This window comes from Fukomys damarensis, unplaced genomic scaffold (genome assembly GCF_012274545.1).
Source record: "Fukomys damarensis isolate Sample0158 unplaced genomic scaffold, DMR_v1.0_HiC HiC_scaffold_19, whole genome shotgun sequence".
NCBI classification, from domain to species: domain Eukaryota; kingdom Metazoa; phylum Chordata; class Mammalia; order Rodentia; family Bathyergidae; genus Fukomys; species Fukomys damarensis.
In genome coordinates this window covers 15,598,484-15,610,538 of record NW_022900931.1, presented here as the reverse complement: position 1 = coordinate 15,610,538, position 12,055 = coordinate 15,598,484, and the positions used below count along the sequence as shown (strand labels likewise).

Below are 12,055 nucleotides of genomic sequence, written 5' to 3'. Positions count from 1 at the left end.
TTTACATAGGCTAAAAGTAATTCCTGCTGCATCCTCAGTTTGTGTTCTAGGATTAATCCTAGGCTTCAGGTAGTCAGGAAGCAGATATGGTAGCAAGCAAGATTAACAAAGTCATTCATCTGGGTACAGATTTTAAAGGGTGTTGTCAAGAAAGCCTTCTCACCCTGAGTAGGATAAAGAAGGAGTCATGGAAAGTTCTGGTGGGAAAGCCACATTGGACAGATGCAATGATAAGTGCTCGGCATGTTCAAACAAGAGAACGTCAAGAAATAAGGGTGGAAACAAGCATATGATGAATGAAGGCAGATGAGTTTGAGGGGGTGGACAAAGTCAGTTAAGGAGGGTCTGATAGATGACAGTGATAAAACGTTGGAAAGACCCCCCGAGGGATTTTCCTCAGTAGAGTGTCACAGTTTGTCTTTGAAAGGCAAGAGTGGGGAGGTGAAAGATGACTTAGGCAGATAGTGTCGCAGTCCAGGTGATGATGGGTATGTTGATGGTGAACTCAGGAGGTAGCAGCTGCGATGATAAAGTGGCTGAATTTGAGATATTTTGACGAGGCGGAGCCAACAAGGGTTACCAGGGAATTTGAAGAAGGGTATGAGGGGAAGAGAAAAATCATGAGTTTTAGCCCAGTAGCCAAGTACGTAAGTATGTTGCTGACTGAAACTGTGAAGTTTGAGAGAGCAGCTCATTGTAGAGGGAAGCACACTGAGAAAAACGAGGGTTCTGTCAACACAGAGCTTGGTTTGAGATACAATTAGTCATCAGAGATCTGGGTCAAACAATCAGTGTGGTATATGTCTCTGGGATTCAGGAGGAATATCCACATTGGAAAAATACAATTGGAAGTCATCACAATGCAGATGATATTTAAAGTCATGTGTTTGACTCATTGTTCAAGGAGAAAAACAATAGAGAGGAAAGACATAATTCCATGAGACTATCAGACTTACAAATAAAAATTACTGCTTCTCCAGTTTAAAATCTAAGTGAATACATAAACCTTCAAATTCAAAAATATGCCCTTTTAGGATTCTGTGATATTTCCAATCTGTAGGTATAATTTCATTGTAGACATTTTATTCAGATTTTTAAAAGGAAAATACACATTTTAAAACAATTCTATCTAGAAATATGGAAAATTATATCTTAATTCTGAGAAAATGTCCCATTCAACTGCAAATCTAAATTTAAATTAATTGTATTTCTTCTCCTGTTTCTTTACCTACCTTTGGAAGAGGCACCTGAGGAGGAAAGCCTTTCAAAATTTCCATGCTACTGAGAAGTGGTGTAATGTGATGTTTAAGCATCAATGTTTAAGTTTCTGATGCTCACATTTCCTCCCTCTCCCTCATTTGTTAATTCAGTGACAGACAGTCTCTTCATATCTTTTACTTCTTCAGTTTTAAAAGAGAAAGACTAATACCATGTTTCATTTGGCAGGCAACATTTAAATCCATCAACAGCTTCTCCACAATTTTTATTGCCAGTTATAGTTCAAAAGCAGGGGCGAGGGATTTAGCTCAGTGGTTCTGCTGCCTGCCTTGCAAGTGCGAGGACCTGAGTTTGATCCCTAGTACAAAAAAAAAAAAAAAAAAATTAAAGTTCAAAAGCAAATAGAAAAAAAAATTACTCACATAGTACAAAGAGACTTAAAGTGTAAGTGTAAGAACATAAAATTATAGTTTATGTTCTACCAGTTTATAGAAAGTATTTAAGGGAAATTTTATTGATAAACAGATGAAATAAAGACAACAGTAGGAATTTCATACCACAAAGTCTGATACAAATTCTAGGGTGCATGCAGAAGCTCGCCCGCAGCAGGCGAAACCAAGAGAGAAATGGGATTGTTAATAAGATATACAATAATCGTACTAAATAAAAATGGTTGCTTGGAAGAGGTAGGGTGTATCTTTGCTGAATATGAATTAGCTCTATTCGTTTTCCAAAGGGGACTCATAGTAAAATAAGAGTGAGTGGACTCAATGCTGCCCTTAGAGAAGAAGCAACTATCTTTCACACGTGTCTGCATACAAGTGGTTGGCATGACATGGTGCAGTGCTCTTAAATATTTTTGCCAGGAGCCAAACCATGTAGTCTGAATATGCAGTTTTGCAGGGAGTGGCTTGACCTGTGGAACAAACCAAAGCAATGCAGACAAGCAGTGACAATCAGTATTACTTACGAAAAGTTTTCTTCTAAAACTTTTTGATAGCTGCCCTCCCGGCCATAGTAGAGAGTTCAAGATCGTACTTTGGCAGAAGCCCCGAGCCCTGATACTCAGTATTGACGAAAAAGACAAGACAATTTACTTTTCTAGTCAACTAAGAGCTGGGCAAAGTAAGGATCCTTTCTTGGAAATTAAGAAACTTTACAAATAAGTATGGCTTCTTTTCCAGTTTTAAATCTAAATAGTACATAAACAACCACAAGCCAAGAAATACGTTTATTTAGAATTCTACAATAATAGTCCAAATCAGGACTCATACCCCAAACTAGGTGTCCGCCTTATTTGTCCATAGAAATATTAATGAATTAGATGAATTGCTTGGAAGTGTAATCTGGATACATTCCTTCAACACAATGTCAAGTGGAGAGCAAACCTCTGAAATGTAATATGTCATCAGCCCATGCCTGAATAAAGCAAGGTCCACTAAAAAAAACAGGGAACTTTGTAACCTCAAAATGATTTATTAATAATTTAATTTTATATTTAGTCATGATTCAGCCTCCAAGACAGGTAAGATTCACCAGTTGCCTTTTCCTTCGAGTGCTCTGCCCCTCACATTCCTTCGTGATTCACCTCTGTTATTCCCCAGGGATATGGAGGCTCTCCTTCTGAATCCACCTCATTGACTTGGTGCTGTAATTACTTTATTTTTCCTTAGCCACATTTCTAAGTGTGCCTTGTCATCTCCCTATCAAGGGACTAAATATGTTGCCCAAGAAGTGCTAGGTCTAATAGGTACATTTTCTTGTATGGTCTTTTGCTACTTCCTGCTTCTGTTTGGAGAAACTATGGATTTATTTAAGCATGGGATACCCTAGAGTATAATGACTTGCGGTGTTTTCCCAAACCCTTCATATTTTATGTCAGTTGATTTTGTTGTCATTGTGAAGATCTTCCTTATACATTGTAGGATATTTACCGACATCACTAGCCTTTACCTGGTACATGCTGGCATCAAATCTCACCGCCCCCAGCAACAAAAGATATGTCTAGACATTACCGAACATCTCCTAGGAGACAAAACCAGCCCAATTGCGAGTGAGTGTTCTAGAGGCAGTGGAATAGTTAATAAGTGTTTACTTGGTTTTTTTTAAATGGGAAAATAGTTTTGTGTACAGCAAGACATCTTCTAAAGAGGTCTTTCCTAGCAGATGGATACCAGTCCCATGATCCTGTCCTCTCAAGTCAGCCTTCATTTGATTCAAGATTGCACTTCAAAAAGATCAGTTTTATCTGCCTTCTACTTTTCTTTGTACACTGTACAGTTCCCATTGTTTTCTAATATAAACACAATAAATATTTACCAATAGTCAACTCTGTGTCAGGCAGTTTTCGTGAAACTGGAATTTCCTGCTCTCATGGAACTTAGAACATAAGAAATAGGCAGAAATTGCAGGATTCTGATCCTTGGTACTCATCAGCTTGCTTGTTGGTGGTGTGAGCACTATGGTTGTCATGTATTAGCTCTGAGTCAGGCCATGGTCACAGAAATTAAGAAAGGTGTGTTCAGTTCAGTGCAGCTGTATGTGTGCGTCTGTGAAATTTAAAAAAATCTTATTGCTATACATACATTTTCAGGAGTTAACAAAACATTTTGTTTGAATATATCAATACATTTTAGGGAACTCGGACAAAAAATAATCTATTTTATATTGGCATGCAGTGAGCTTCTCTGTGTTGCCTCTGAAGATTTTGAGACATCTCTATTTGTGTACATTCATTAATACTGAGTCATTAAAAAATCTGTGTCCAATCAGCTCCAACTGACAAGATAAATAAAGGTACCTGTTAATAAAGCATTCTGTCACTCCCCTCTTTTAGTTAAAAACACCGAAAATTCATTTTAAATCAGTGGGCACAAATGCCTATAAGTCTAAGATGGAACCTATGTCTAGGTCAAGAGATAGACTTACTTGACAATGTAAAATCAAACTCAGTTTTAAGATACTAGCTGAAGTGGAAATACATTTTCCTTAGTTCAAATAAATCTGTGAATTTGGTGTAATCTGACATAGCTCCTAATTCTCTCCCAGTAAAATTATGAGTCAAATAGACGTAGATTAAAATATTCATGTTTCCTTTGCATAAATTTTAATTTCCCCTACTTCTTACTTGGATGAGAATTAAGAGATAGAGTGACACAAAAGTTGAGAAGACAAAAAATGTTGACTAAGTTCCTAAGGCCTTTGTCTTCTGCCCTTTCTGTCCAACATTTTATTTTTCTCTAGGGAGCAACAGAGCAACATCCCCCACTCCCTCCCTCCCTCACTCCTCCCTCTGTGTTCCTCCTCCCCTTCCTTCTTCCTCCTCCTCCCTTCTCACCATCTCACCATATATTCTATTTCTTAGATCTTGAGGTGAGGAAAGGGTCAGATAAAATTTTAAATAGAATATTTTATTATACTGCAATGCCTTTGGATGCGATCTCATCCCAATGACACAGCGCTGAACAGTAGATAGCACTCTAGCCAAATTCATTTGGTTTGAGGGCAAGGATGTTTTCTCGCTACAACTATGGAGGCAGGCAGCTTCCTTCTTCCTATGAACTCATTTTTGAATAGCAATTAGGAATGGAATATTTGACTAGAAAGAAGCGAGTGTTAGGCTGTACTTCACATGTAGTTTGCCCTTCCTTTTTAAGGTTGTAAATTTAAGCTAAAGACTCACATCTTACCTTGAGGAATTAATTTATGCTTTTGTTGCAAAATCACAGTCTTTTGAATATTTTGACACTATGGTATATATTGTTATCTGTCTCAGAATGACATTCTATTCTTCTTAAATTTTGCTAGTGCCCTTGTGAAAGGATGCCGATGTCTAGAAATTGACTGCTGGGATGGGTCACAAGCTGAACCTGTTGTATACCATGGTTATACACTCACCAGCAAGCTTCTATTTAAAACTGTTATCCAAGCGATACACAAATATGCATTCATGGTATGTGACTTTTAAAACTTGTATTTATTTTGAAAAGAATCAATTATAATTTGGTTTCTTCAAAATACTGTAATACTTGGCCTTGGTGTAGACTAGTGATATTTTATTTTATTTTGAGATAAGATCTCTCTGTGTGGTCCAGCCTGTCTTTGAACTCACTGTGGAGCCTAGGCTGGCCTCAAACTCACCGCAATCCTTTTGCCTCAGCCTCCCAAGTGCTGCGATCACAAGTGTGTGTCACCATGCCCGATTTAGACCAATGATATTTAAAACTGTGGATTATGACACACTAGTAGATAGTAAAGTCCATGTAATGTATAGTTACAGATACATTTATTCAAGTCATACTCAGGCAGTAAGGTGCCTGAAACTTTTTGCTAAATCCTCTGTGTGCATGAATGTGTGTGTCTGTAGGTGAATACTTGCATGTGAGTATTGTGATGCAATGTAATATATGATTTTTGCTATAGGTTAGAGACAAAATGTTTAAACTATTGATAAGAATAATAGTAAACATTTTTCCAGTAATCAATTCTTGTATTTTCAAAACCAAAATCAAATGTATCAACAATTCATTATCTAAATTGTGCACAATATTTATGACTATAATTGTAGTAACAAAGAATATTCAAAAGTTTACTTTGGATTTGTAATTTGTTATTCAATTGATTAAAGTTATCAATTTAAAGATCAAGTTCTTTATGTAACTAAGTTTATTCTATAAATCCTAGTCCATAGATTATATGGATATTAGCAAACCCTCAATTTTAAGGAGTTTTGAATAGTGTTTAGTCCCATTCATAAAGTTTGCTAATTATACATATTCAGGCACTTCGAATTGTTTTTGCAAACTTAATATGCTTGATTTTTTTCCCCCTAACTTCAACTGTAATGCAACTGAAGTGATTTAAGAAAGTCTCCATTAATATTGCATGTGAATTTAATAAACTTAAAAGTCTAGCAAACTCAAAGTTCTAACTCTGTTAATGATTACAAAATCTACAAGTACAAATTTAAAAATCACACATTAATATCTGTTGCTCTACTATTTACTAACACAGAATATAAAATAAATATTCTCAAGGTAGAAACATCAAACAAGCAATTTCTATGTTAATATGGAAACACTGTGATAGGACATCGATTCTCTAATTTCTGATGATTTCTAAATCCTATCTCTCCTTCAAACTGTGCCTTGAATCAAAGTCCATATGTGAATCCACATCTGTGACATTTCCACTTGGCTATGAATCAGCATATTTGACGGAACACATGTACTTGATATTAAACTCTGATGTTTCTCTTTCTATCAATCCTGTTCTTCCTATGGCCTTTCCTATTTCAGCTACTGGCCTTTCATGTGCTCAAAGTAAAGTCATTGTTATCAGCTTTAACTGTGCTCCTCTTCTCTCATCAGTTCATCAGCAAATCATCTTGGCTCTACTTTCAAAACATCTTCTGATTTGACTCCTTCAGGTTTAACTTTACCTTTGTTCTAATATCTTAAGCAATGTGTTTTGATTATGGGACTGAAAAATGAAAAAGAAAATCAGTGTTTCCCTTGACTGTTAATGTTTTCCTTAAAATATTTAAATATCTGTATATACTCATATATATGTATGTGTATGTATCCACGCAGATGTGTATATGTGTTAAAAAGAAAATATACAATATTCTTTTGCAATGTCTTAAGTCAATGTTCTGTTACTTTTGCAAACACATGACATAATCAACTTAAAACGAAGAAGGAATTGCTTTGTGATTTTGAACATTTCAGTTCATGGTAGGTTGGCCCCACAGGGTTTGAGCCTATGCTGAGGGAGTACATCATGGCAGAGGAAGATCATTGATCTCAGGGTCAGGACAGCAAAGAGAGAAGCAAGGAAGATGTAGGGTCTCATATGCTTTGTAAGGGGTGGCCTCCTATGACCAGAAGACCTCAAATGGGCTACCCCTCTGAGTATTTCCACGATTTAGCAATACCACCAAACTGGGGACTGATCCCTTCACACAAAGGGTGCTGGGGGACATTTAACATCCAAACTATAGCAGGGAACTTGTTTTTCTGCATAAGATAAAAAACTATTATATTATAGATTATTTTCTACAGCAGTATATGTAGTTCTACCTTCTTAATGGGACTACATAATTTGTTTATATGAAGATGATGTTATTTAAACAAATACCCACTGATTGGATGCTTCAGGTTTTTTCTGTATTTTTGATGCAAATAGTAATAATTTCCCTATTATCATCAAGTACCAAAGTACTTTCAGAATCCGTAATAATTTTGTAAAGGTATTGAACATTAGAAGTGAGTTTAAAATTATATTAATTGCATTAGATTATTTAAAAGTTTTGATAATAACCATAGCAATGGTTAATTTTTCAGACATCTGAGTACCCCGTGGTTCTCTCTTTAGAAAATCACTGCTCCACTGCCCAACAGGAAGTGATGGCTGCCATTTTGCAGACTACTTTTGGAGATTCCCTGCTTTCTGATATACTTGATGATTTTCCAGACAGCCTACCTTCACCAGAGGTAATGCTTTGTTTGAGGAGCTCAGGTTAAGGACAAGTGAAACAAAACAAAATATCACTATTATATTGGACCATGAGATGAAGTTAAAGACCACAAAAATGTTTAGCTTTGATTATTTAGTGAGGTGAATCTTTTCATGCGTTGCCTAGGAAAAATGTTCTCCTGGGTATATAGATGGATAAAGAGAATATACAAAGGAAATATATAAGATATTTGTAAATCCTACATTTTGATTGTCATATATCATGGGTCCATAATTTCAAGGTTATTAATATTAGGCACCAGGATATTGATATGTTTTATAGGCAAAAGGTTAAGAAAGAGGCAGAAAGTTCAAGCTATAAACAGAATCTATACCCAATATTTTGACACCTGGGGAGCAGGTTTACCTGTTTCAAATCTGATCTTTTGAATGTCTCAATCACCTGACTTGTTCTCTCGGCAGCATTCTGTCCTATGTACCCCTCTTTGCTTTGCTTGGAACACTTTCTTCCATCATGCCCAGTTCTTTAGACTTTCCTCATTCTTCTGGCTAGTCCTAAGTTTCCTTTGCTGGCCCATTACCCCAGATTTTGTCAGGTGATAAAAAAACATGTTTTCTTTTTTTCTAGTAGCATTATCTAACAATCAGTACTTTAGTTTTGGCATATCTTCAGCTATGATGGTACAGCAATATATTTGTAGTATTTGGACAGTTATCTTTATATTACTTACGACTTATGCTATACGCCATACATACAGACACTGATAGACATTTTTATTGATCTCAATGGCCTGATCTCATTGAATAGTTTCCATATTGGCTAAGAGAGCAATGACCTAAAATATTTACTACCAGAAGTTGTAACTTTCTAACTTTAATAATGTAGCAAGCATTTTAATATAATATTAATCACCAGCTTGCCCCAGAGACACAATACCCAATACCCACAATTTAAAGGAGGACAGTTTGGTTTGGCTCATGGTTTTGGGATATAGAGACCATGGCCAGCTAGCTCCAAGACACAGACATCATGGAAGAAGGATGCGGCAGAGCAAAACTGCTCAGGCTGAGAAGCAGAACAGGGAAAAGCATCAGAGAAGAACAGAGGCACCAGATATAGTACCCAAGGTCACACCTCCATGACCCACCTGGACACATTGCAGGAGTGTGCTTTACTAATCCCCCAGACAGCTCCCAGGCTAGTCATGTTGACACAACCAAACTTAACCACCATGTGCTATTCAGTTTTTTAAAATAGAAATTTCTGAAATGTAAGAGATGGCATTATAGTCGGTGCTGTAATATTATTGTGTAAAAGGAGGTATAGTAAAAGGGAGGCCTTCTGTATCTTACTAATGCAGGTGGATGAAAAACATGGCGAAGTGCTTTTTAACAGCGATTTCAATGCAAAGTACCTAAGTGTATAACTATACCTGTCCTTCATATTGTTTCTACAGGCGTTAAAATTCAAAGTCTTAGTGAAAAATAAGAAAATAGGAACCTTAAAGGAAACCCACGAGAGGATAGGCTCTGATAAGCATGGTAAGGTTGGGATGTGGGAAGAAGAGGCAGAAACGGAGGATGAGGAGGAGTCGAAAACTGAAGAAACAGATGATAGTTCATTACCAAGAGACAGCCAAGGAAGGGAAACAGAGACAAAGAAGGCACTTGGGATAACACTTTTTTCCAATAAAAAAAAGGTGAGATGAAGCTTTGTGAAAATCTTACAAGTGATTGAAAATTTTCAAATTTTCTTGTTGGTGGAGAATTGAAAATAATCTAGAGAGAAGATTCTTTTCCTCCTAAAATCTTAAGTCTGTCATTTGAAGTTTACTTTGAAAAAATTAACAGTGGAATGGAAAGTCCTTCTTCCCCTGTACCAGGTGTTGTCATAGTTCCTTATGCACTAAGTGTGCTGCAGATAAACAATATAATTTCTCTGTCCTCAAGTGGACACAGATAAGAGATCAATGTTTAAAATATATAGCTTTATAAGTGTGTCTATTACTTTGTTCTAAGGAGGTCACTAGCTCGAATGGTTTAAGTAAGATGAGAATTAATTATTTTATCTATGTGGTTGAAAAAATTATGAAAAGGAATTTAATTTGAAAAATGATTTCGTATATAGCATCTCAAGGTCAACAGAATTTCATTTTTTCTCCACCTTTGGTCCCACTTTCTCTGTATTGGCCCAAGTCTATTGCAGAAATTCTACTTTATATCTTTTCAAATTCAAGTGCAGTGGAATGCCTAATTCTCAGCAGAGTAGAAAATGATTTTTTTTTTACATTGACTATGATTTGTTTATCTAGACAGCTTTGAACCAGTTACTGATGATGAGGAATGAGCAATTCTGATTTGCAGGGCCCAGTCTCTATGATCATTACGTGAATGAGTGGATCTAGCACAAGCAAGGGACATTTCCTCAAAACAAAACTTAGGAAGCATCTAACAAAAGTACAGAGGAAACAGATGCTGAGTATACATGAGCAAATATGTACTATACAATAGGAGTTATTCCACCTGATTGCTTTGGTAACACATGTACTAAACTGTTGGATCAAACTGTAAATATATTTGACTGAAGTTCCTAAATTGTGAAGTTCATGAGAATAAGCTGAGATCTTTGGGGAGAAGAATATAACAATAATTGTTAGTCTTAATACAGATTAATTAATTGAGATTAATAGCTACTTTTTTCTCACTGCTGAGACAGATACCTAAAACCCAAAGTCTAAAGGGGGAAAGGTTTATTTAGTACACAGTTTATAGAGGTTTCAGTCTATAACCATCTGGCTCCAAGGCAGGGATGGCAAACAGGCATCACAGAGGAGAAACAACATGGCACACACAATGTAGCAAAGGCAACAAAGGACCTTAATAACATCTTTGTTCCCCTTTTATCCCATTCAGACCACCTGGATTAGGGCAGTGACAAATCACTCACATGTAGTTGTTAGGTAATCACATGTCCTTAATCCCCAGCATGACACATTCTAGATTTAGCCTCCTTTGGAAAAGAAAGCCCAACCTCATCTGCATGAGGCTTTGGAGGGACATCTAAACACAAGGCATAATATTCTGCCCCTGGCCCCCTAAGGACTCATTTACATTCCTTTATGCAAAAAAGCATTTTAGTCCATCTCTAATAGTTGCCAGAGACCTAAGAGTTTCAGCAGTGCTGAAAAGTCCAAGTTCCAAGTCTCCTTTGAGATTTAAGGCAAACTCTTAGCTGAAAGCCCTTGAACAAATGAAAAGAAAGTTAAGTACTTTGAACATTCAATGGCCCAAGATAAACATTACCATTCCAATAGGTACAAATAGGGGGGGATACAAAAGGGTGAGACTAAGGTAAGTCCAAAATCCAGCAGGGCAAACATTAAATCCCATAGTACCACTCCCAGCATCTCATGCAGTCTGTGGCAAGTCGTAACTTCCAAAAGGCTTGGGTGGCTTTGCCCCTGTGGCACTACTAGTGCTTGTAGCTTCCACAGCTTCTCTCTTGGGCTGATCCTTGCAGCTTTCCTCAGATAATCCATGCTATTGGCTTCTCCAAACTTCTGGAGTCTCCACTGCACCTTTGGCTTCACACGTTGCCCTCTGCAGTCCTTGGCCTCAAAGGCCTTCTTCTGAATCTGGCTGGAAACCTTCCTGACCCCACAGCTCTTCCATTCTTCCTGAAGCTAAAACCAGTACCTCATGGGTGATGCCAAGATTTGCTGCCAGCTGGAGCAGTAGTAACAGTCTTCCCTCTCTCGGCCCAAGGGGTCTATTGCCTACAAGCCAAATCCCAAGGGACAATTTCCCTAAACTGACATTTTGGAACAATTTTCCTAGGCTGCTACCATTTTTGAACAACTTCTGTAGTATTCTACCATTATGAAATATGGTGTAGCTGCCACCATTTTGAAATCTAGTGCTCTGAAGCTTTCTCCTCAAAGTAAATCCCTTCACTTTTGAGACTGAAAAGTGTGAAGTCCTGCTACTTCTTGTAATGCCCTCAGGCCATCTTTTCTATTATCCTGTTTCTTCTCAGCAATCAAGATCTCTACTCGCTCTGCTTTTCTGGCCAAACTCAAAATGTTTTAAATCATTCTGCTGGGCACTTGCTCTTAAGTTTCAACATAAATCTGGCTAAAAGCCACAATAGCAGCCATGCCACAGCCTTAACATTAGAATGCCTTGAAATTTATCCCCCAAGATTAATTAGTCCACTGCCCTTAATCTCAGTCTCAGCCAAAGTCTCTGGACATGAGCAAAATGAAGACAAACTTTCTGCCAAGTCAATGCAGTCCTTCTTCCCAGTAGAGACCTCCTGAGCCTGGTCTTCACTGGCTTTCTGGTCTTCTGAACTCTGACC

The 12,055-nt window shown here is 37.3% G+C and overlaps 1 protein-coding gene across 5 annotated transcripts in view; it reads left to right on the top strand.

Annotated features, from left to right (window-relative positions):
• Plcz1 (phospholipase C zeta 1) overlaps positions 1-12,055 on the top strand; it is a 44,465-nt gene that overhangs the window by 17,589 nt on the left and 14,821 nt on the right. For all 5 annotated transcript variants that reach the window (XR_002025089.1, XM_019206347.1, XM_010615870.1 and 2 more), the window contains exons 6-8: positions 5,026-5,170; positions 7,563-7,712; positions 9,153-9,395. Coding sequence is in view for 4 of the 5 variants with exons in the window: in XM_019206347.1 (XP_019061892.1) it covers positions 5,026-5,170; positions 7,563-7,712; positions 9,153-9,395 (538 nt within the window). In the remaining variant the exon portion in view is untranslated. The remainder of the gene's footprint in view (positions 1-5,025; positions 5,171-7,562; positions 7,713-9,152; positions 9,396-12,055) is intronic.